Raw genomic sequence first — 26,308 nt, 5'->3', positions numbered from 1 at the left:
CTGAGCTGACCTAGTTACGCATCTACCATTTTTGCTGGAACCGTGCTGGAATGGTCTATGTGAAAAGAAAATAGCCGAGTCAGCACAGTACAGTTCTGGGTGGCCCTATAGTGTGAGTCAGGCAGATATACTGTATAACTCAAACTCCTCACACACAATAAAATATATCAGTTGACCTCTAACCTTTCGGGGTCGAACTGGCCTGTGTTCCTGGCCAGGCCCAAGTAGTTCTGCATCTCCAGAGTTCTGTGCTCCTCCTTCTTACTGATGTACCTCCTCTCCAGCTGGTCCTGGGAATCCATCATACTCTTAAACACCTGGAAAACAACACAACGTTATGAATTACATAACAATACACTCTGCTTATAGAATAAAGGAAATGAGAATCAACTGTTATTATAAGTTACAATTGTTACAACTGCTTTATAATCACATCACAGTCCTGAACAGAAAAATAATTTTTAAGCAATGAAGATCCATTTACCATTTCTTGCTCTTCAATAGTAATTGACATGGTGGTCAGACACGTTTTGAATTCATCCACCTGTAAAAAAATAAGTGTTTATAATTCAGTATCATTGAAATTATGGGTGATAACGCACCACTATAGAGCTTTGGTATGTTTTCCAGGTTACCTTCTGCAAAAACTGACTGATAATATCCCTCAACTCCCTGGTCATCCTTTCCCCTTCACTCGGACTCTGTTGGTCAGTCTGGGTCGGAGAAGTGCTAGGCTGTTTAGAGTGGTTTTGTTGGTTTGGATCCTCAATAAATTGTCCTGCAAACACAACAAAAGCTGAGACGATGCAGATCCAACATATGTTATGGCCTAAATTCTACAGCATTGAAAATGGAAAGTATCTTATTTGTAATTGTGTGATTTTTACTAATGTCATTGATTGAGTTGCATCATCTCATGTAAACTGGTTGTGTAATACATTTGGCTAGTTGTGACTTTGAGTGTAACCGGAATCTTATGTCATCCGACCCCATTTGTCACTAAGGAAACCGGTGGCTCTTGGCCAGGTAATTTGTAACAGAGAGAAGACCCGTCATAATATCAGATGTCAGAGACAGCATCTTGCCTGATGGAGATGGGGCGTTGGGGAAGAGCGTAGATCCAAAATGGCTTCCACCAGGACACGGAAGGCCTTGTTGGTCACCACAGTCAAACTCCAGGGTAAGGTCAGAGGGCGCTTGATTCTAATTTGTTGACACATTTTGAGATAAATTCAGTCCAAATTGACAATAATAAAAAGGCTGTCTAAAGGCTATATTTAATGAGATGAAATAACAGAAAGACCATAGAGAAAGAAGTGTTTAAAAAGAGAAAACGTTCTAAAGACTTACTTTTGTTCCCAGTCTCATCTGATCAATGAGGTTCTCAGCCTCTGCATATTTAGTGAGCAGTTTATCATATTCAGCCTGAAAGAGAGATGCCTTATGCATGAAGGATGTATGATGCATTTGTATAGAGGTGTGCGAGCTATACTACTGAACATGATGACCCACCTGAAGATGATGCACCAATCCTGGGGAGGTTTCTGTCTGTTTGTCCTGGTCTCTGAACACATAGGGTCTCTCTGAGGGCTGAATAGAGTCCTCCATCACTCTGTTGATCACCTCCAAAGCAGAGGACTTACCCAGCATGCCTGGTGAGGACTGAGCTCTGAGGAAGGTGGGAGACTGGCTAAAAGGTCTCACCGTAACACTGGTACTCTTCGGGATTTTCACTTTAGGAGCCACCTTGGAGAAGTCAGGGAGTGGGTAGTGGACTTGGCCCTGTCCATACTTTAATTCGCTGAAAGACCTGGTTCTGACCAGGGGAACTCCACAGATTTGGTCTTCCTCCTCATTTTCATCATCCTCTTTGGTTAGGTCTGAACCATTGCTACCATTACTGTCCTGTTCAGGGACTTCACTTTTACTGTTTGATATGTCACTATTTTGAGGAGAGTTGACGTCACTGTTGTAAGACTCATCAGCACTTTGTGTGTTCTTTCCCTCTGACGCAGTTGGACTATCACCACTCCTTTTTCCATTTTTCTCCTCTAGGTTTTTTCTTGGACTCATTTGAACACTCTTCCCTTCATCTTCTTCCTGTAGGCTCTGACTCCTCTCACTCTCGCTGCTGGCTCCCCCTGCGCTGCTGCGTCGTGGGGCTGCTCCACTATTATTATTATTGGGTCTCCCTGTGCTACTGCGTAAGGGGCCCCTGCTCAGCACTGTCTCGTCCATGCTCTCCAGAAGGGACACCTCCGGCAGGGTCTCTGCCTCGATCAGACTGCCTGAGCAGAACAGCTCGTCCTGGGAGAAGTGACGGAGCAGCAGCTGGGTGATGTCTGGGTGTGGGGCTTCACGGACAGGACTACTGCATGTGGGGACAGCCCCTGGTTTTGTAGAGTCAATAAAAGCTCCTTTACCCTCTCCCTCAGGTGGAGTTATAGATACATGGTTCATAGTGTTGACTTCTATTTGCATGTGACCTTGTATGATATTGACCTCCCCAACCATTGCTGGCAAATCAAAATTATCTCTAACATTGTGTCTTGAATGCAATGCTCCAGCTTGGTCTTTTGACAGAACATCAGCTATTTTGCAATTCTCCTTAGACTTGTGACTGTCATTGGTTGTGGGGTTAATGTACTGGCTTCCCAGGTCCCCGTCATATGGAAGGTCCTCCTGTTCTTCATCGGAGGTGTCTCCTGGGTTCTCATCCTCCCAGATGGTCTGCTCCTGCTCAGTGTTGGGTCTCTGGGCAGACACCCGCTTCACACTGCTCTTGGTCTTACCCTCCACCACTCTCTCACTCTGGCCACTGACACAGCTACTGCTCTCGGTGGAGGACTCCCCAGAGTCAGACACTGACAGCTCTACATTCTCTATGAATGACAGAGAGTAAGAAGTTGTGAAGTATTCATAGGAACAATATTTGCTACAGTCATTTTATGGATTGGCATGATGTTGTTACATAGCCTACGGCTGTTATAATATTTTTTACAATGCAATTGCTAAAGTATAACAATGGTGTTGCTAGAGTAAATACAGAGTTAAATCAAATCAAATGTTATTTGTCACATGCGCCGAATACAACAGGTGTTGCTTACTTACAAGCCCTTAACCAACAATGCAGTTTTAAGAAAGAATACCAAAAAAAAAGTAACAAATAATTAAAGAGCAGCAGTAAATATAACAATAGCGAGGCTATATACAGGTTACTAGACAGGTATGAGAGCAAGTTAACAGCGTAAGTCTTACCACTGAGATGGATGCTGTTCCCTGAGCCAGCCGACTCTGCCTGAGAGAGATGCACCGTGAAGGAGCCCTCCAGGTCACTGAAGTGGAGACTCTCATTCTCACTCAGGTCCACAAAGATACTCTGCCGGATACACTTCTCCCACAGCACAGAGGACTGAGGGGAAGAGGCTCTCCTCTGGGCTTCAGAATCCTCCTCTTGATCTTGGGGATCCCCTTCCATGTGCTCCTCACTCAGATCTATCCTGGTGCTGTGCTAGCCCACGGCTTCAAAACTTCCCCAATGTTTACCTCCTCCCTCAAAACTGTCCCCTCCTTAAAAGGAGCCCCTTCTCTGACCCAGTTTTCCACCGATGCCTTGACTCTAGTCGCCCGGGTCCCGTCTGCCTCGGTCTGCAGATAGAGAGAGGGAATAGGGAAGAGGAGGACAATGGCCCTGTTCATTCCTTAGCAATGCAGACAGGTGAACCGACAACAATGGATCAAGATGTATTAATCTCAATTATTCAAGCATCTGTATGCATTGTGTAGGCGTGAGTGATGTGTGTGTGTGTTTGAGGGTAGGTTTGTGTGTGAGTATGAGAGTATCTGTGCATATGAGTGAGAGAGTAGCCTAACCTACATTATGTGTGTGTGTGTTTGAGGGTAGGTTTGTGTGTGAGTATGAGAGTATCTGTGCATATGAGTGAGAGAGTAGCCTAACCTACATTATGTGTGTGTGTGTGCGTGTATGAGTGATGTGAGAGACTATATAAACTTGCTCTTCAACATAACAAGTGTGTGAAGGTGCAGTGCCATAAGTTCAAAAGCACAGACTAAGCCATATGCAGTCGGTATAAGTAGAATTCTATTAGGATAACTAATCTCTCTCTCACGTCTCATACAGTCGGTGCAACCTCTTAAAACAACCTCTACCCTATAAATAGTATGCCAAATTCAGGATGTTAATAGTAAACGTTCACATTTGGATATAGCCTTTTTTTATTTATGTAATGAATAAAAAAGACAATATCCAAATGTAAATGTTTATTACTAGGCTAATATCATGAATTTGGCGTACTACCTCTACCCCTGCTGCTAAATTTAAGTTATCAGCATATGCCTGTCCTGTACCTACTGAAACTCACCTGACCTGGCCCTTAGCAGTCCAACTTCAGCTTTGACAATCTCATCTGTTTAGAATGTGTTCTATCCTACACAGAATTGCTTCTTATGTGATCTTTAAGTTCTGACATAACACACCAGTTACAATTTCGTATGTGACATTATTTCAAGCTCTAGGGCAGGCTAATACCTGTGGCTTCATCAATAATGTACATTGTATCGCTGAACGTCTGGACTTGGCGCGAGGGGAGGAGTTTGGTTGCTTCGGTAACTCCTGAAACCTTCTATAAAAAAGCATGGCGGAGCAGCGAGCTCACTTCACTCCTCTTCTGACAAACGCAGAGCTTTTGAAAACACTTGTGTGTTTTGACCACCTCTCAATTTATGCAAACAATACTAACTTAGCTTGTTAGTTTGCTAGCAGCTAGCCTCAACATTATAAGCCAGCTAACGTTACTGGTTAACTTTCTTCAATAGTGCAACTAACGTTAGCTAAAGAGGCTCAGTAATATTTTTTCAGGCAGTCGATGCTGGTTAGCTTACTTACTAATTTCCAACCTCAAAACTGAGATGTTTGCATTAGAAAATGCCGTTACAGTAAAAAACGACTATCACAACTTATCTTTGTTTTAGTTTGCTGATGATAGCATCATTTTTGCTGACCCATTTGACATTTCGCAGCTGCATGAAGATGACATGAATGACTCATCTACAGTTAAAACATTCATTTTTCAAATGTCATTGGTCCAGCGCAATGACTGTACGGTCCAGAGACGGTTATTTTGGGCGTGGCTATCTTTGAATCTGCTCCGCTGATTGGCTATTGGACTAACAATGCACTCATCGAAGTTAGCTAGCCAAAAGTTTATTGCTAGCTAGGTTAGCAAAGTGCCGAATTTATAGCTAATAAATATAAAGTTGTAGAATAAAACTGGACTTTTATTTACCGTCGATGTATCGAAAAGGGGAGTAAAACCATTGTTCGAACTGGACCGCCTAACGTAAGTGGACTGCTAGCCTACCCAGTTAGCTAATTACAGTAGCTAGCTTGCTAACAGGTTGTAAAGGTTATCTGGTTGTGTACCCATAGCGTAGCGCTTTAGTTATAATATAAATACAAAATATAGCTATGGTTTTGGTTGTAGCTTGTAAGATTGTTAGAACTGGCTTGTTAGCTACCTAACTGTTAACGTTAGTTAGTTTTCTCACTTGATTTGCTGATCAAATCTGTCAGATGATGATTGAAGTTTTAAAAATAACTGAGTTCACCATTTGGGGAACGCCTTATGTTCGTCAAAATAAATATTTTCTATGTCATTATTTGTTAATCAAAGAGAATGAGAACGTTATATATGAGGAAATCCACGGTAACAGTGAGAGAGATGCTGAGGCTCAGATTTTTCACTTAATGTGATTTTTTGTATTTTAGGTAAAGTTTGTTAACAGAATGACAGAACAAACAGCACAAACCGTTATTCTGTTACCAAACTTTGCATAAAAAAGCGATTTGCACTGTTCAAGGAAATTCGTTTTTGTAAAATGATCAGTGGAAATTGTTAAAAGTAGTCCTCGTGCATAGAGTATGGTATGTTTAACTTTGCAATCATTGATTTTTGTTTGACATTCGTTTTAAATCATTCTCAGCATCATTCTGTTATCGTGGAATTGCCCATATGTCTCGTGTACAAAATATCTACAGTTTACTAAGTTAGTTACTGTAAAAGTAAAATTTCTATTTTTTGTCGAACTACAATAATATATATTTTCTGGGAAATCATGGTATGACTTAATTTCATCTTGGAAACGAATGAGGACACTAGGCTAGCTAGATATGACTAAAATGACATAGTAGAACTAGAAGAACATTCAACTATTGAAATTAATCTAGATATATAATTTTTTTAAACCAGGTTTCTCAGAGTCCCAATCCCTGCACTGAATAATTTCAGGTGAGGAGTGTTTCTCTTTCTAGATCTGTCCCTTTTGTTTTGATGGTGATTTCCCCCTGCTATCATGCATTATGCTTCTTTGGTGTTTCCATGTTTGCTTGCCTAATAAGAGGATGTGGACACAAAGAGAATAGATCACCCTGTGAGTACATTAAAGATGAGGTCATGGTGACAGTCCAGTGTGTGATGTGGGAGCCTCCTGTGAAGCTGGCCTTTCAAATTACTGCTTTTGTTGCCACAGCTGCGCTGTATTAGTAGATCACTTGGCCTTTTAAGCACTACTTCATACAGAGTGCAGCTTTGTCACCAGCTCTGACACACACACACACATACAATAAACATACAATACACACCCATTTGGCGCACACTACTGGAAAAGGCCTCACACACACTGGCAGCCATTGATTGCTAATTATATGCATATGTACGGGCATGTACTGTACGTAGTACGGCACAGACTCCCCAAGCACAAGCAGGTTCCACTTTGGATTCAAATAGTTCACATTCACCTGGCCGCTAAACAGCAGAGCAGAGCTCACCTAGTTCTCATAGCTTTGTTCTCCAAGATTTGGGGATCAATGATTTATGCAACTCCCCCAAATAGATGCAATGATACAGTGCCTTGCAAAAGTATTAATCCCCCTTGGTGTTTTTCAAAATTGTTTGCATTACAACCTGTAATTTAAATTGATTTTTATTTGGATTTCATATAATGGACATACACAAAATAGTCCAAATTGGTGAAGTGAAATGAAAAAAATAACTTGTTTCAAAGAATTCTAAAAAATAAATAACGGAAAAGTGGTGCGTGCATATGTATTCACCCCCTTTGCTATGAAGCCCCTAAATAGGACCTGGTGCAACCAATTACCTTCAGAAGTCAAATAATTAGTTAAATAAAGTCCACCTGTGTGCAATCTAAGTGTCACATGATCTGTAACATGATCTCAGTATATATACACCTGTTCTGAAAGGCCCCAGAGTCTGCAAGACCACTAAGCAAGGGGCACCACCAAGCAAGCGGCACCATGAAGACCAAGGAGCTCTCCAAACAGGTCAGGGACAAAGTTGTGGAGAAGTACAGATCAGGGTTCGGTTATAAAACAATATCTGAAACTTTGAACATCCCACGGAGCACCATTAAATCCATTATAAAAAAAATGGAAAGGATATGGCACCACAACAAACCTACCAAGAGAGGGCCGCCCACCAAAACTCACGGACCAGGCAAGGAGGGCATTAATTAGAGAGGCAACAAAGAGACCAAAGATAACCCTGAAGGAGCTGCAAAGCTCCACAGCGGAGATTGGAGTATCTGTCCATAGGACCACTTTAAGCCGTACACTCCACAGAGCTGGGCTTTACAGAAGAGTGGCCAGAAAAAAGCCATTGCTTAAAGAAAAAAATAAGCAAACACGTTTGGTGTTCGCCAAAAGTCATGTGGGAGACTCCACAAACATATGGAAGAAGGTACTCTGGTCCGATGAGACTAAAATTGAGCTTTTTGGCAATCAAGGAAAACGCTATGTCTGGCGCAAACCCAACACCTCTCATCACCCCGGAAACACCATCAAACACTATTTTTCATTGGCAGGGACTGGGAAACTGGTCAGAATTGAAGGAATGATGGATGGTGCTAAATACAGGGATATTCTGGAGGGAAACCTGTTTCAGTCTTCCAGAGATTTGAGACTGGGACGGAGGTTCACCTTCCAGCAGGACAATGACCCTAAGCATAATGCTAAAGCAACACTCGAGTGGTTTAAGGGGAAACATTTAAATGTCTTGGAATGGCCTAGTCAAAGCCCAGACCTCAATCCAATTGAGAATCTGTGGTATGACTTAGAAATTGCTGTATACCAGCGGAACCCATCCAACTTGAAGGAGCTGGAGCAGTTTTGCCTTGAAGAATGGGCAAAAATCCCAGTGGCTAGATGTGCCAAGCTTATAGAGACATACCCCAAGAGACTTGCAGCTGTAATTGCTGCAAAAGGTGGCTCTACAAAGTATTGACTTTGGTGGGGTGAATAGTTATGGACACTCAAGTTTTCTGTTTTTTTGTCTTATATCTTGTTTGTTTCACCCCAAAAAATATTTTGCATCTTCAAAGTGGTAGGCATGTAGTGTAATTCAAATGATACAAACCTCCCAAAAATCCATTTGAATTCCAGGTTGTAAGGCAACAAAATAGGAAAAATGCCAAGGGGGGTGAATACTTTCGCAAGCCACTGTAAGCTTGCTACAAATAGTTGCTCCAAAGATAAGCAGTCTACAATGTTCCCAAAATTAGGTTTTCTGTATACTCATTGTGGCTACAATATGGGATTGTGGAGTGAAATATAAAACTTTGCTGAAATAACCGCCATCTTGGCGTGGCTGTAAGATTCTGGCCTCACCCTGATGTGATAACCAGCGCTTTTTGGTTACAGTTCTGCTCCGTGGTGTGGATGGATGGCCTCCGGCCGGTCCCTGAATTTAGGTTGTCAACAAAGAGAGCTCACAAACACACTTTCCGCAGGTCATCATGTAGGCTAGGCCCTAACTGCAAATGTTCCATTGGATCTATCACTGTTAAAGAGGGCTCAGAAGTACCCCAAAGTTATGTTACTCACTGTAATCAAAAGTGATCTAAAGTCAAGCTGCCAAACTCATTTCTATCCCGACATCACTTGCGTAAATCCTGCATACACCAGGAGGCATCTGTTCAAGCCTCAATCCCTAATGAAAGGGAAGGATTGGCGCTATATAATTCCATCTAATTACATGAGATTTGTGTGCACCAGAAGAAGTAGCCTAATGTGTGTAAGAGGTTTTTACTGATCACAGTAAAGTCTTTCTCATGTCTGCTCTGCTGCCCGCCGGGGTTCTAGTGGTGAGGGGTTAAATTGAGGATGGTGGTTTTCTGGAGTGAATTCAATGCCCTGCTGCTCTCTGTGACCTCTGATCTTCATGTAACCACTGAGTCTTTCAATTTAGCTTCAAAGTGAGATGATGCATTGGTTTTATTAAGCTGTATCCACAACCCAACGAGCAGATCAACAAAGAGGAGGTTTATGGTGGACCATCCCCAACCAGGTTGAAAGTAGATTACTCCTGGATTAGGAAAGTGATGATTGACTCACAAGTCTTTCAATAATCTTTGTGAATATCATTTGGTTACAAGTTGTTGTGATACTATTTTTGCTAATCTACTATCAGAATATTCCTCTCTATTATCCACCGATAAATGACCGATTTAAAATTCATCAATTAATATGCACCTGCATTATACATTTGAATACCGGTTACTGTCTGTCCTTTACATTTGTAATGATTATGCTCTTGATGCTTAGTAGTAGCTTAAATTGGTGTTTGGGAAAACCTGTTTACTACTCTCTTTACTACTAAAACGTGTGCGTAGGCAAAGAGGGGGCCTACTTGACCTCATGTGGGAACGAGGTGGCGGTTGGTCTTGCTCTGGTGCTATACCTTACCTACTAGACTTGCTTATCACTGTACTTCCAATGGAATTTCCACACAGGTCTTCGCTGTACAGGACTTGTTTCAAGTCTGCAGCCAGGCTACTTTCCCTACTTCTCACTAAATAATAACAAGTTCAATCGATCTACTAGTAGGTTTAATTATCTTTGCTGTGGTGGATACATGTTCTCTTACGATTTGCATACAGTATTAAATGTATCTGTTGTGATTGGTGAAAATCCTTCCCTGCTTGCCTAGGTTAGCTGTATCCTCACACGCACCCTTCGGTAGATCCTAGCACACCTCCGAGCACTCATGGTTGAGTCATTGATTGACAGCTTGCATGTGGTGTGGCTGCCACTGACCCAATCCATCCATCGCCTATTCACTCCTCTCTTACACCCCCTACCTGCGCTGCTTGTGCATGCTGTTTAGTGGGTGTTGCCATGGCATCGTGTGGTCAGAATGAGGCTTTACACACAGCAACTTGTGTTTTCTTCACAGAGGGCTGCTGAGGAGTGCCGTGCCGGCGCTGCCAAGCCAAGCTCAAACTGTAGCCTCACGGACTGACGGACAACACTGTCTGAGGATCTCTCTCTGTCATTCCTGGGGCTATGTGTCGGCTTTAGAGCAGTCGAAGGTCAATCAGTCAAAGGCGAGCACAATTTTACTGTAAAGGTGAATTTTAGGATTTTGTTCTCAAGACTATTTCTCCTGGACCATCAGATGTTTTTCACTTTTTGTTTTTCATCGTCACAATTTTTCAGATTTAAACTGGGATCGTCCCACTTATAAATCTTCAATGGATTCCATTGGCTCTTTGGTTAGCATTCGAGATGAGGACCAGTCCTATCATGTCCGCTACAGGTAGGCATGAACCTACTCATACCCCCATGCATTATACTGTCACTGTCTCAATCTTTGGTCAACATATTTCGTTTCAAATACAACCTAGAACGGGTGCTTTAAACTTTCCTTCATACTAGTGAAAAAAGGTGTTTCAACAGATGGAACAAGAATTTAACAGAACTGATGTGTAGGATTTTACACATGTAGACAAAGTAGCCTAGATCTCATACTGGTGTCTCCATAAGTCTGTCGCATGGGATGAGATCAGCTTTTCCATGTAGCTTTCAGGTGTGAATTTGTAGGCTAGATTTCCCACTTCCATTTAACAGAAGTTGTTAAATGAGATGGGTGGTAGTGGGTATGGCCAATGGAACGGTTTGTAGAGGCTCTCTTGGCCGCAGAATATTTTTTTCCTGCAATTCTACACATTTTCCCATGGGGCTCTGAGAATTTTCAATTTTAAAGCTAATACTTTATAGCTGGCTTTAGTCGTTTTTAAGTTTACACTCAAAATGTTTAACCATCCCCAAAATTATTACATCACAACTATGAAATAATACATATGGAATCATGTAGTAACCAAAAAAGTGTTAAACAAATCAAAATATATTTTATATTTGAGATTCTACAAATAGCCACCCTTTGCCTTGATGACAGCTTTGCACACTCTTGGCATTCTCTCAACCAGCTTCATGAGGTAGTCACTTGGAATGCATTTCAATTAACAGGTGTGCCTTCTTAAAAGTTAATTTGTGGAATTTCTTTCCTTCTTAATGCGTTTGAGCCAGTCAGTTGTGTTGTGACAAGGTAGGGGGGGTATACAGAAGATAGCCCTATTTGGTAAAAGACCAAGTCCATATTATGGCAAGAACAGCTCAAATAAGCAAAGAGAAATGACAGTCCATCATTACTTTAAGACATGAAGGTCAGTCAATACAGAACATTTCATGAACTTTGAAAGTTTCTTCAGGTGCAGTCGCAAAAACCATCAAGTGTTATGATGAAACTGGCTCTCATGAGGACTGCGACAGGAATGGAAGACCCAGAGTTAACTCTGCTGCAGAGGATATGTTCATCAGAGTTACCAGCCTCAGAAATTGCATACCAAATAAATGCTTCACAGAGTTCAAGTCACAGACACATCTCAACATCAACTGTTCAGAGGGGACTGTGTGAATCATGCCTTCATGGTCGAATTGCTGCAAATAAACCACTACTAAAGGACACCAATAATAAGAAGAGACCTGCTTGGGCCAAGAAACACAAGCAATGGACATTATGTCAAAATTTGAGATTTTTGGTGTGGGTGAACGGATGATCTCCGCATGTGTATTTCCCACCGTAAAGCATGGAGGAGGTGTTATGGTGTGGGGGTGTTTTGCTGGTGACACTGTCTGTGATTTATTTAGAATTCAAGGCACACTTAACCAGCATGGCTACCACAGCATTCTGCAGCGATACGCCATCCCATCTGGTTTGGGCTTAGTGGGACTATCATTTGTTTTTCAACAGGACAATGACCCAACACACCTCCAGGCTGTGTAAGGGCTATTTTACCAAGAAGGAGAGTGATGGAGTGCTGCATCAGATGACCTGGCCGCCACAATCCCCCGACCTCAACCCAATTGAGATGGTTTGGGAAGAGTTGGACCGCAGAGTGAAGGAAAAGCAGCCAACAAGTGATCAATATATGTGGGAACTCCTTCAAGACTGTTGGAAAGCATTCCAGGTGAAGCTGGTTGAGAGAATGCCAAGAGTGTGCAAAGCTGTCATCAAGGCAAAGGGAGCCTACTTTGAAGAATCCAAAATCCAAAATATATTTTGATTTGTTTAACACTTTTTTGGTTACTACATGATTCCATATATGTGTTATTTCATAGTTTTGATGTCTTCACTACTTTTCTACAATGTAGAAAATAGCAAAAATAAAGAAAAACCCTTGAATGAGTAGGTGTGTCCAAACTTTTGACTGGTAATGTAACTGTTGATTGTTTTGCTGAATATCAATGTTCTAACCCTTTTTATCTATACTGAACAAAAATATAAACGTAACATGCAACAATTTCAAAGATTTTACTGAGTTACAGTTCATAGATGGAAATCAGTCAATTGAAATAAATAAATTAGGCCCTAATATATGGATTTCACATAACTGGGCAGGGGCGCAGCCATGGGTGGGACTGTGAGTGCGTAGGCCCATCCACTGGGCTTTATTAAGGACATAAATATTCCTCAGCACCCCTCCTCAGACGATCCCGCAGGTGAAGAAGCCGGCTGTGGAGGTCCTGGGCTGGCGTGGTTACACGTGGTCTGCGGTTGTGAGACCGGATGGGATGTACTGCCAAATTCTCTAAAACGACGTTGGAGGTGGCTTATGGTTGAGAAATGAACATCCACTTTTCTGGCAACAGCTCTGTTGGGCATTCCTGCAGTCAGCATGCCAATTGCACGCTCCCTCAACTTGAGACATCTGTGGCATTATGTTGTGTGACAAAACTGCACGTTTTAGAGTGGCCTTTTATTGTCCCCAGCACAAGGTGCACCTGTGTAATGATCATTCTGTTTAATCAGCTTCTTGATATGCCACACCTGTCAGGTGGATGGATTATCTTGGCAAAGAAGAAATTCTCACAGAGATTAAACAAATTTGTAGACAACATTTGAGAGAAATAAGCTTTTTGTGCGTATGGAACATTTCTGGGATCTTTTATTTTAGCTCATGAAAAATGTGACCAACACTTTACATGTTGCATTTATATTTTTGTTCAGTGTATATAAAGTTTCATAATGCATAACATGATTTTAGTAGGCTATGTCTAATGCCAATATTATTTGAGAGCTTTCTGTGCATTTTTGCTGTAGGACACAAAAAGATGTCAAAGAGGGCGTAACAATCAAAGCCAGGCTGCATGAATATGACTGTTAATACACCCGTCCCTGTAAATACTCCCCTGTGGATACTCCTCTTTGACCCTATCTGGGGTTAAAGTGACCAGGGGTAGGCTATGTTCAGGGTGAAACATCCAGAACGTTTCAGATAGAAATGTAATCGTACAGCTTGCACAATCCCAATTCTACACAGCAGACAATTATGTCTGAAGACAATACATTTCTGTCTGAATGTTCTGTAAACATTGAAGCCAACTGAATAGCCTAGTCCTCAGAAGAGCAGTCAGAGAGATCTGTGTATTGTACTGTAGAGACCACGTCGATAGGAAGTTAGCCCTACCATAACAAACAAACCCTAATAAACCAAGGCTATATTTCTCAGGAGGTGGAAGGAAGTAGCCAAACAAACTCCACATTCACAGTCAGATGGAGTGAGAGGGATGCTAGTCCTGGGTTTGCAGACGGGGTAAAACATAGTAGAAGATGTTCCGTTTTTCTTCAGCTTCTATAACTTGAACACTTAGGTTAATGTGTGGTTTTGGTTTCTAGTTTATTTAAACTGTGGCCACTTTGGAATGTTAAGACTAAATAAACTTGTAGTTATTTGAGTGTTAGTGGAAGGGGCAAGAGGTTGTTTTGGACCAGAATTTTTTTTCCTGTCTGTGCCTACTGAGCATCTTGGATCAACAAGAGGAGACCTCTATTCCTAACCTATCTTCTACCTAAACCGCTTCTGCTGCCCCCTGTAGGATGGAGGCGTCCTGCCTGGAGCTGGCCCTGGAGGGGGAGCGGCTCTGTAAGGTGGGCGACTACCACGCTGGGGTGTCCTTCTTCGAGGCAGCCATCCAGGTTGGCACAGAGGACCTGCAGGTGTTGAGTGCCATCTACAGCCAGCTGGGCAACACATACTTCCATCTGCACGACTACGCCAAGGCGTTGGAGTTCCACCACCACGACCTCACCTTGACCAGGTAGGAAGGAACACACCTATGACCAGGGCTCATATTCATAATGTTTCTCCGAGTAGTACCATTGTCCCCTCTTATCAGCATTACCTCACCACACAACTAACCTGTCTGTAGTGTTTTCCCTATGCGCCGGCCTTCATTCATATATTTATAAATACGTCCCCGATTTTTGCGAAACGCTTAGATAAACATCTTAGTATATATTTTTTTACGTCAACTAGCCGCTGTTATGGTTATGTATCAATGTTTGATTGCTACTTCCTCTCTTTTTATATTTGTCCCACTAAAATATATTTTGACCACTTGAAAAAATGAACGGCTACTTTTAACTTAAAAGTTTCAATTTGATAGTCAGAAAAGTCAGTCTAGACCTCTTCCGCTAGAATGAACGATATGAATCTTCTAGCGATCTATTGATAGGACAGGCGCATGTCAGTCATACAGCGAGCGATGACAGAAAAACACTGCTGGTTTGACAGTATGCTGTCTGTCCCACCTGCTGTACCTGTGGGATTTGTGTGCGCTGTTGTTGGTTGCAGTCAAATGTCTTTACACGGAGGGAGAGCGCATGATGCTCCTTCAGTCGTCTCTGTGAGTGAATCTGCACATCCCATGTAATGGAAGTGGTAACGATGAGTCAAAATCCACTTAGCCTTTTTATTGTTTTCTGGCACATTCATTTATTTTCTTTTTGCGTGTTTCCTATAGCCAGCCACAGAGCCAAGGCGCATAGGTTATTTACTGTGCTTTGATTGACAATATAACAGCATGTGTTGATTAGTTATAAAAGGTGTCAAATTAACTGAATAAAGTCGATCTCCTATATCCCTTTGCCATTTATAAACCGTACACCGTAGTTAGAAGTCCATGGTATCGCACCGGGACAAGTAAACCAAAGATCACGTTTGTATTTTCCTAGGATATGAAGCCCATTTCGGGACTTAACCGACAGTGACGTTTCAGTGAGTGACTCGTCGGTGTAGCCAACCGAATCGCATTGGTGAGAGCTGTTCATTTGGCTCCCTAATTTGCATATTGGTAGGCTTTTTGCCGATTATCTGCAGATAAATTATGAAAATATACGATGAAGATGGTGAATCCTCACTGCAGGAACAATAGGTAGTTGAGAGAGAGACTCATTCTGGTCCAAATATGATAACGATCATTTTAAATACATTTCTGTCAAATCAGAAATATATAATACTTAAGACTGATATAACCCTTTTAATTTTTTCAATTTAACCTTTTTATTTGTTGTTGAAGATCATGTGGGCTATTTACTTCATTTTTCTGTTGTAATAAAAAATAAACATAATTTGAAGAACAAACATCATTGTGCCAATTCATATCTTGCAGTAAAACTGTAAATTAGACTTTAATTTCGAAGGCAGGTTTAATGTTCTCCACTTAAAGTATTCAATAATTTCACTCAGTGTTTCGGATGGAATCAAGACACTAGAATGTACCAGAGGCCACCAAAATAGAGCTTGTTCTGCAAATTACCGTCTCGACCCGGGGAGGCCTGGCTGGCTACTCTATGTACTTTGGGAAAACACTTTGTCTGGACGGAAGCATTTTGCAGTTTTAAGTTAGGTGAACATTCAATCCCATTTAATTATGTTTTATGGTCCCATTCTCAGGACCATCGGGGACCAGCTGGGAGAGGCTAAATCCAGCGGTAACCTAGGCAACACATTGAAGGTGTTGGGTAGGTTTGATGAGGCTGTGGTCTGCTGTCAGAGGCACATCGACATTGCCATGGACCTGCACGACAAGGTGAGATTGATTAATTCATTATGGTTATTGGGCCTCCTGCAACTCATTTGCTGTTTATTCTGGTGTTTAAATGCTTTTTTCAATGTTTCGGAGTTGACATTTTCCCTGTTTTTTTGTCTCTGTTAGGTGGGGCAGGCGAGGGCACTGTATAACATTGGGAACGTGTATCATGCAAAAGGCAAGAGCATCTGCTGGAGCGGGGCGGAGCCAGGAGAGTTCCCCGAGGAGGTCACGACTGCACTTAGGAAAGCAGCGGAATACTATGAGTAAGTTAATGTGTTTGTGTGCAAGCATTTCGTTCATGTGTGTTTGGTACGTGTCGCACCTTGTAAGTCAGATACCATAGAGTAGACATAAAAGTACATACTGTAATACTATATATACACTACCAGTCAAAAGTTTGGGCACACCTACTCATTCAAGAGTTTTTCTTTATTTGTACTACTTTTTACATTGTAAAATAATAGTGAAGACATCAAAACTATGAAATAACACATGGAATCATGTAGTACATTTTTATTTTTTCAACAAATCAAAATATATTTTATATTTGAGAATCTTCAAATAGCCACCCTTTGCCTTGATGACAGCTTTGCACACTCTTGGCATTCTCTCAACCAGCTTTATCTGGAATGCTTTTCCAACAGTCTTGAAGGAGTTCTCACATATGCTGAGCAGTTGTTGGCGGATTTTCCTTCACTCTGCAGTCCGACTCATCCCAAACCATCTCAATCGGGTTGAGGTCGGGGGATTGTGGAGGCCAGGTCATCTGATGCAGCACTCCATCACTCTCCTTCTTGGTAAAATAGCCCTTATACAGCCTGGAGATGTGTTGGGTCATTGTCCTGTTGAAAAACAAATGATAGTCCCAATAAGCCCAAACCAGATGGGATGGCGTATCGCTGTAGAATGCTGTGGTAGCCATGCTGGTTAAGTGTGCCTTGAATTCTAAATAAATCACAGACCGTGTCACCAGCAAAGCACCCCCACACCATAACACCTCCTCCTCCATGCTTTACGGTGGGAAATACACATGCGGAGATCATCCGTTCACCCACACCGCGTCTCACAAAGAGATGGCGGTTGGAACCAAAAATCTCCAATTTGGACTCCAGACCAAAGGACACATTTCCACCAGTCTAATGTCCATTGCTCGTGTTTCTTGGCCCAAGCAGGTCACTTCTTCTTATTGGTGTCCTTTAGTAGTTTGTAGTTGGTTTCTTTACAGCAATTCGACCATGAAGGCCTGATTCACACAGTCCCCTCTGAACAGTTGATGTTGAGATGTGTCTGTTACTTGAACTCTGTGAAGCATTTATTTGGGCTGCAATATCTGAGGCTGGTAACTCTAATGAACTTATCCTCTGCAGCAGAGTTAACTCTGGGTCTTCCATTCCTGTCGCGGTCCTCATGAGAGCCAGTTTCATCATAGCGCTTGATGGTTTTTGCGACTGCACTTTAAGAAACTTTCAAAGTTCTTAAAATGTTCTGTATTGACTGACCTTCATGTCTTAAAGTAATGATGGACTGTCATTTCTCTTTGCTTATCTGAGCTGTTCTTGCCATAATATGGACTTGGTCTTTTACCAAATAGGGCTATCTGCTGTATACCCCCCCTACCTTGTCACAACACAACTGACTGGCTCAAACGCATTAAGAAGGAAAGAAATTCCACAAATTAACTTTTAAGAAGGCACACCTGTTAATTGAAATGCATTCCAGGTGACTACATCATGAAGCTGGTTGAGAGAATGCCAAGAGTGTGCAAAGCTGTCATCATGGGAAATGGTGGCTATTTGAAGAATCTCAAATATAAAATATATTTTGATTTGTTTAACACTTTTTTGGTTACTACATGATTCCATATACAGTGGGGAGAACAAGTATTTGATACACTGCCGATTTTGCAGGTTTTCCTACTTACAAAGCATGTAGAGGTCTGTCATTTTTATCATAGGTACACTTCAACTGTGAGAGACGGAATCTAAAACAAAAATCCAGAAAATCACATTGTATGATTTTTAAGTAATTAATTTGCATTTTATTGCATGACATAAGTATTTGATACATCAGAAAAGCAGAACTTAATATTTGGTACAGAAACATTTGTTTGCAATTACAGAGATCATACGTTTCCTGTAGGTCTTGACCAGGTTTGCACACACTGCAGCAGGGATTTTGGCCCACTCCTCCACACAGACCTTCTCCAGATCCTTCAGGTTTCGGGGCTGTCGCTGGGCAATACAGACTTTCAGCTCCCTCCAAAGATTTTCTATTGGGTTCAGGTCTGGAGACTGGCTAGCCCACTCCAGGACCTTGAGATGCTTCTTACGGAGCCACTCCTTAGTTGCCCTGGCTGTGTGTTTCGGGTCGTTGTCATGCTGGAAGACCCAGCCATGACCCATCTTCAATGCTCTTACTGAGGGAAGGAGGTTGTTGGCCAAGATCTCGCGATACATGGCCCCATCCATCCTCCCCTCAATATGGTGCAGTCGTCCTGTCCCCTTTGCAGAAAAGCATCCCCAAAGAATGATGTTTCCACCTCCATGCTTCACGGTTGGGATGGTGTTCTTGGGGTTGTACTCATCCTTCTTCTTCCTCCAAACACGGCGAGTGGAGTTTAGACCAAAAAGCTATTTTTTTGTCTCATCAGACCACATTACCTTCTCCCATTCCTCCTCTGGATCATCCAGATGGTCATTGGCAAACTTCAGATGGGCCTGGACATGCGCTGGCTTGAGCAGGGGGACCTTGCGTGCGCTGCAGGATTTTAATCCATGACGGCATAGTGTGTTACTAATGGTTTTCTTTGAGACTGTGGTCCCAGCTCTCTTCAGGTCATTGACCAGGTCCTGCCGTGTAGTTCTGGGCTGATCCCTCACCTTCCTCATGATCATTGATGCCCCACGAGGTGAGATCTTGCATGGAGCCCCAGACCGAGGGTGATTGACCGTCATCTTGAACTTCTTCCATTTTCTAATAATTGCGCCAACAGTTGTTTCCTTCTTACCAAGCTGCTTGCCTATTGTCCTGTAGCCCATCCCAGCCTTGTGCAGGTCTACAATTTTATCCCTGATGTCCTTACACAGCTCTCTGGTCTTGGCCATTGTGGAGAGGTTGGAGTCTGTTTGATTGAGTGTGTGGACAGGTGTCTTTTATACAGGTAACGAGTTCAAACAGGTGCAGTTAATACAGGTAATGAGTGGAGAACAGGAGGGCTTCTTAAAGAAAAACGAACAGGTCTGTGAGAGCCGGAATTCTTACTGGTTGGTAGGTGATCAAATACTTATGTCATGCAATAAAATGCAAATTAATTACTTAAAAATCATACAATGTGATTTTCTGGATTTTTGTTTTATATTCCGTCTCTCACAGTTGAAGTGTACCTATGATAAAAATTACAGACCTCTACATGCTTTGTAAGTAGGAAAACCTGCAAAATCGGCAGTGTATCAAATACTTGTTCTCCCCACTGTATGTTATTTCATAGTTTTGATGTCTTCACTAATATTCTACAATGTAGAAAATTGTAAAAATATAGAAAAACCCTTGAATGAGTAGGTGTGTCCAAACCTTTGACTGGTACTGTATATATATATATATATATATATATATATATATATATATATTTATTTATTTTAATTTTTTTTAAACAAAAAACTCTTTTTCAATGTTTTGTCTATATTCAGAGCAAACTTATCCATAGTGAAGGAGCTTGCAGACCGGGCCGCCCAGGGCCGAACATATGGTAACCTTGGCAACACACACTACCTGTTAGGAAACTTCCGGAATGCAGTGGCATCACATGAACAGGTAATGAAAATCTTATCAAAGTTTATAACATGACATTTAGCGCTTGATTCAATAAAAACTGCACTGCTGTAGCATGTAAAACGCACCATTTTTATCCTATGACCAAATGGAATAGCATAGTGGTTTTCGTACTATAGTAGAAATACCAGTTAGACTCACTTCACTGGAAGATTAATATTAGCTTGTACACAAAGAAACTGCATAAACATTGCTGAGGCAAGTTTGATTAAATCCAGCCAGTTAGTCTTTTGTCAGCTAGATTTCCTTTTTCAATGGTTCTCTGTAGTTAATTATAATGTCCTGTACTGCTCATTACAGTCCACAGAAAGACTATAGATAAACACGACATAATGGAAGACTAGAGTCACTGGCTGGCTGTACCGAGACCAAGCTGTTGAAATTTGTATGTTCGTCCATTTGTTTTCCTTTCCCAGCGCCTCCAGATTGCCAAGGAGTTTGGCGACCGCTCAGCAGAGAGAAGGGCCTACTGCAACCTGGGGAACGCGTATATATTCCTGGGGGAATTTGAAGTGGCAGCCGAGCATTACAAGTGAGCCAAACCCCCAGCCCAGCCCAGCCATTCATTTTCTCTTAATGAAGTTCACTGCCTCTGTCTTGGAGTCCATCTGAGAAAACAACACTTATTTCTGTCTGGACTCTGGAGGGTTTAACACAGTTAAGAGGCTGTAGGGATTTTCAGGAGAGAGATGGCAGGCGCTATGCCTCAAAGGACTATAATGTCAAGAGGGCTAGCAAACTGATTTAGTGTGTGTGTGCATTCATAAACTAAACTTAATTTCAGGACCAGAGTAGCCTTTGTGTGTCACTATGAATGAGAGCCAGTGATCTAATGTGGTTGTAATGTGGTTGTCAGGAGGACTCTGCAGCTGGCCAGACAGCTGAAGGACCGGGCTGTGGAGGCTCAGGCCTGTTACAGTCTGGGCAACACCTACACACTCCTCCAGGACTACGAGAGGGCCATAGACTACCACCTCAAACACCTGATCATAGCACAGGACCTCAACGACAGGATTGGTGAGGGCCGGGCTTGCTGGAGTTTAGGGAACGCTCACACCGCCCTGGGGAACCATGACCAGGCCATGCACTTTGCTGAGAAACACCTGGAGATCTCCAAAGAGGTACCACATCCCCTATCCCCTATAGATATACAGTTCAGTACACAGCCTTCAAGAGCCTGTCCATTATAAAGAGGAGTTGATCTGTAAATGCAGCATGGTCAATCCCAGTTTTGTGTGCATCTTCCAGACTGGTGACCGGAGCGGGGAGCTGACGGCCCGTATGAACGTGTCAGACCTGCAGATGGTGCTGGGGCTGAGCTACAGCACCAACAACTCCACCCTGTCTGAGAACCCCATCAAGGACATAGACTACAACCTGCACGGAGCCAGGCCCAGGATGGGACGGAGACACAGCATGGAAAACCTGGAGCTCATGAAACTCACCCCAGACAAGATCAATGTAAGTTACTGGGTTTAACGGTGCAATCTGGAACTTTCTCTTCCCTAGGCCTAGTGGCAATTCAAAGTGCACCATTGACCTGAAATTAGTGAGATTAATTACACATTGCACCTTTTAAAATGTATTGTTTTGTCTTTAAAACATAACCAAAGATTGGTTTGACGTGTGTGTGTCCTCTCCCTCTTGTCTCCAGGCTCAGAAGTGGATCAGTAACATCCTGACCAAGCAGTCTAAACCCACCCTGGCTAAGAGCTCCTCCAAGCTGTTCTTCGTCAGCCGTCTGCGGGGGAAGAAGCACAGGGCTGGGGGCTCCAGTAAAGTCCTGCAGGACACCAGTAACACCCGCCAGACCCATGCACAGGGACCACAGAAGGTTAGAGGGAAACCTGCATTTCAGATATCCACCTAGCGTGTGCTTTTGTATGTGTTTTGTGTGTCTGTGTATGCATGAGAGGGAGAGCGTGAGATTGACGTGACCTCTTGTACTTATTTCATTGTGGATTGGAATAAAGTATTCAAATCAGTGGTGGTTGGTGCCGTTTAAGATCAGGGAGGACAATGTTTTTTTTTATGGGCCTTATTTCTATTACATCATATTGGACTACTGTCATTCGTATTCCATTCACCCAGCTCAGTGTAACAGCAATGGGTTTAGGCTACTACATGATACTCTAATTGGCCCTATACCCATCATGACGTTGCTACAACCTAGCCTACAAATGAAAGTTTATAACGTAGGTGCACAAGTCAAGAGACAAATTGGAGGAATCAAGGTGACAGACACTGACACATTCAATACAGCCTTGCACACTCTTGCCTACATCTAGCAGATCTCGGGTGTAATCATTAGTCCAAAAACAAGTTTCTATTGGAAAAATTGAGGTCTCTCCCTGTTTCGTTCTGTTTTCTTCTGTTTAGGAAACATTTTGCAACAGAATTTGCGGAATGAATACACCCCTGATCACCTGCACACACAGTTATTTTTCATAGCAGCCACATACAGCATCATCACTTTGCTTATTGTATGATTCCTTCTTGCATCTACGCGCTCTCCTCCTCTCACCTTTTCCCATCGATTGTGGACTTCAGTGCACAAAAAAAAAAATCTGTGACACAGGAGGTTGGTGTCACCTTTATTGGGGAGGACGGGCTCGTGGTAATGGCTGGAGTGGAATGGTATCAAATACATCAGACCCATGGTTTGCATGTGTTTGATGCCAAATCTATTACTCTGTTCCAGCCATTATTATGAGCCATCCTCCCCTCAGCAGCCTCCACTGGTCTGTGACCAGGTGCAATAACCTCTCCAAGCTAAACCTTCATACCATAACTGCTAACCGCTACACAGCCTACATCGTTGTCACCATATTAACGTTATAGTCAACAAACTAGAACTAACACTTTAGTAAACCCACAATCCAATCCATGTGTACAGTCACGCAGTACAGTGTAAAGCAAGCAGTTTAGTAGTTACACTGGGGCCCTGGTGGCAATAAATTAATCAAATCAAAAGCTTACATTGACTTGGAAGAGTTGCTGTGTTGGATAGCCTTAGCCAGCTAGCTAACATAAATAGCATTTCTCTCTGTTTAAGTCAGGTTGTTGAGGTGGCTAAATTAGCTCCATTAGCTAAGTAAGTGAAAGGTAAACTAAGAAAAAAATAATACAATGAAATATAGCTAGCTCTCTCTCTCTCTCTGCTGCTTCTCCTTAATTTTTGAAGAAATTAATTTGTTAAAAACCGTTCAGCTATTGTCTTTCTCTCTTTAATTCAACTACTCACCACATTTAATGCACTGCAGTGCTAGCTAGCTGTAGTTTATACTTTCAGTACTAGATTAATTCTCTGATCCTTTGATTGAATGGACAACATGTCAGTTCATACTGCAAGAGCTCTGATAGGTTGGAGGACAACCTACACAGTCATAATTACTGTGTAAGTGTATGGAAGGGGGTGAGAACCATGAGCCTCCTAGGTTTTGTATTGAAGTCAATGTAGCCAGAGGACGGAAAATAGCTGTCCTCAGGCTACACCATCGTGTTATCCTAGAGGGTGCTGTTGAGGCTACTGTAGACCTTCATTGCAAAACAGTGTGTTTAATCAGTTATTTGGTGGCGTGAATATATTTAGTATAGTTTATCTAAACAAATTAATTGTTTCATGTTTCGTATTTACATTTTTATGAAATTCACTGAGTAGGATGGTCCTCCCCTTCCTCCTCTGAGGAGCCTCCACTGATTCAAATATGTCTCTCTCTCTCACTCACTCAGAGGGCCAGTCCAGACATGCTCGGGGACGAGGGCTTCTTTGACCTGCTGAGTCGTTTCCAGAGTAACCGGATGGACGACCAGCGCTGTTCCATACTGTCAGTCAGTACCAGCTCTGACTCTCCACCCAGAGCCATGAGGAAATGTGAGTACACACACCAACATTTCTCTGTGACCTCCATGATCTCTCGCTCTGACCTCTCTCCCTCTCCTTCAGCAATGTCAGAGGCGGCCGCAGAAGCAGGCCTGGGCTCTGGGTCTGGTGCCCAGGGTTGCCGGTTGGAGGAAGGTGGAGGTCCTAGGGGTAGTTTGCCCGGCCTTCGGCTCAACCAGCACAGCAGCCAGGCTGTCCTCAGCCACCTGATGGCTAACGCAGACAACACTGAGCCTGACGACGACTTCTTTGACATGCTCGTCAAATGCCAGGTGTGAGGAGTAAATAGACTCAACTTTTCACTAGGGTGGTGTTCAGTAGGGCACAACCTAGCAAAAAGTTGTGCTAGATCTCAGTGCTTTATATTGAAAGGGGGTAAAAATCTTCCTTTTCATATTGGTAACTGTTCCACTTTTTACCTCCTATTCCCTCCTCCCTCAGGGTTCCCGTCTGGATGACCAGCGCTGCGCCCCTCCCCCGGCCCGTGGCCCCACCGTCCCAGACGAGGACTTCTTCAGCCTCATCATGAGGTCCCAGGCCAAACGCATGGATGAGCAGCGGGTCACCCTGCCCTCCGCAGCAGGCTCTGCAGCACGCCCCTGCTCCAACTGAGCCTTGCCCAGGGAGAGGACCCCAACAGCGGGGTGAAAACCCAGGAGACGGGGCTTCTGGAGGAAAACAGTGTGGAAGTTTCGTCCGCTTGTGGAGATGAAGACATTGATACTGTACTCAACAGTGGATGGGGCTATTTTACATAGACTATACATGGTTGTTGGTGGGATTCAGAAGCCTCATTTCCCAGTTGAAAGCACTGCCAGCATTAATGTAGTAGCCTATAGGGAACAATGCAACATTCAAAAATTCTAAAGGAACCCACTGATGGTTCTAGACTATGGAACCAGCTGTCTCCATTTTTCCTAATGACTAAGATTCTACCTTGTACTCTTCTTTCTGGAACTGTACTAGACATGTAAAACTGCACAAACGAACATGAACTAACATATCAGACGAGTAGGTTCAGGGCACTACTGTTTTTAATAATTGTAATTTTTGTATAATTATGTACTCTATAGAATATATCTTTAGATACATGCGTCATGACTGCAGTTTTGTTTGTATTTATTGTACCTTTTTTTTCAGAATGATTTTGTTTTATTTAGCTCTTGCATACTGCCGTTTCACTTCCCCTTGTGGCTTGATGTGGTTGGTTTGATTTTACACCAGATTTTTCTGATGTAGACTAGACTTAAAGACGGGTACAGCACTATATTTCATGTGTTTTTGAATTGTCTATATGTGTATATTAGAAGTTGTGGTTATGAATGGAGGGTGGGTGGGGATACCTCATTTAGGTAAACAAAAAAAAGCTCTTTCAGCCTAAACCATCTTTGATAAAAGAATGAATTCACCAATGAGTGTGTACAGTCCCTGATGCTCTTTTGTACTTCCTATATTTTTTATGAGATCAGAGGAATAAAGCCTCATTTATTTAGTATATAAATCATTATTCAAAAACTCTTGTAGTGTGTTTTCTTATTCCACTGTTCTCATCTGCAAAACAGCATGAAGCAAGAGTGCTTTCTTTATATTCAGTACAGCTTGACACATGGAGATGGCACACCAAATCAAAGCATAGAAGGATCGGCTACTGGAATTAAATGAAGAATGACTGCCCAAAGTAGAGTTCGATGGTGAGGTGTTGTTGATGGCCTATGCTCCTCATGGAGTGATGGGCTTAAGTATGATACAAAATACCTTATTAGTCCTTATGAGATGCTGTTTATCGAACTCCAGGCTTTGCTATGGTCAGATGACATGAAAATAGAGCTTCCTGGCTACGCACACAGTGATGGGTTTTGTCTTGAAAAACAACCATATGCAGAAAATTACCTCATATCTACAGTGAAATATGGTGGTGGATCTTTGATGTTATGGGGGTATTTTGCTTTCACTGGTCCTGGAAGCAAAATAGGTCAACGGCATCATGAACTTTACCAAGTACCAGGACATTTTAGGCAAAAACCTGGTTGCCTCTGCCAGGAGGCTGACACTTGGCCGCAAGTGGATCTTCCAGCAAGACAATAACCCCAAGCACTAATCAAAATCCACAAAGAAATTGTTAATTGACCACAAAATCCACATTTTGCAATGGCCATCTCAGTCTCTGGACATGAACCCCATTGAAAACCTGTAGTTTGAAATGAAGAGGGCAGTCCATAAGAGCAAACGAATGATATCAAGGATCTGGGAAGATTCTGTATGGAGGAATGGCCCAAGCTCCCTCCCACTGTGTTCTCCAACTCATAAAACATTTTATAAAAAGGCCCTGTGTTGTTATCCTCACA

At 42.5% G+C, this 26,308-nt stretch overlaps 1 protein-coding gene across 2 annotated transcripts; it reads left to right on the top strand.

The window, feature by feature from the left end:
- The first annotated feature begins 5,184 nt into the window (after positions 1–5,184).
- On the top strand, positions 5,185–25,473 carry LOC311146634 (G-protein-signaling modulator 2-like). Of its 2 annotated transcripts, XM_084183165.1 has the most exons (14): positions 5,185–5,360; positions 6,270–6,308; positions 10,272–10,634; positions 14,255–14,476; positions 16,114–16,249; positions 16,376–16,515; positions 19,939–20,062; positions 20,497–20,612; positions 20,937–21,201; positions 21,329–21,541; positions 21,735–21,914; positions 23,813–23,954; positions 24,027–24,235; positions 24,405–25,473. In XM_084183165.1, the coding sequence occupies exons 3-14, from the start codon at positions 10,570–10,572 to the stop codon at positions 24,573–24,575; spliced, it is 1,983 nt and encodes a 660-aa protein (XP_084039291.1). In that variant the 5' UTR covers positions 5,185–5,360; positions 6,270–6,308; positions 10,272–10,569; the 3' UTR covers positions 24,576–25,473. The 2 variants fall into 2 exon arrangements, with proteins under 2 accessions (XP_084039291.1, XP_084039290.1); XM_084183164.1 differs by lacking the exons at positions 5,185–5,360; positions 6,270–6,308 and having other exon boundaries at positions 10,511–10,634; positions 23,813–24,235.
- The last annotated feature ends 835 nt before the right edge of the window (positions 25,474–26,308 follow it).

The sequence above is a fragment of the Coregonus lavaretus genome (assembly GCF_964263955.1).
Source record: "Coregonus lavaretus genome assembly, chromosome: 19".
NCBI lineage: Eukaryota > Metazoa > Chordata > Actinopteri > Salmoniformes > Salmonidae > Coregonus > Coregonus lavaretus.
The sequence above is the reverse complement of the archived record's forward strand: the minus strand, read 5'-3'. Positions and strand labels throughout refer to the sequence as shown.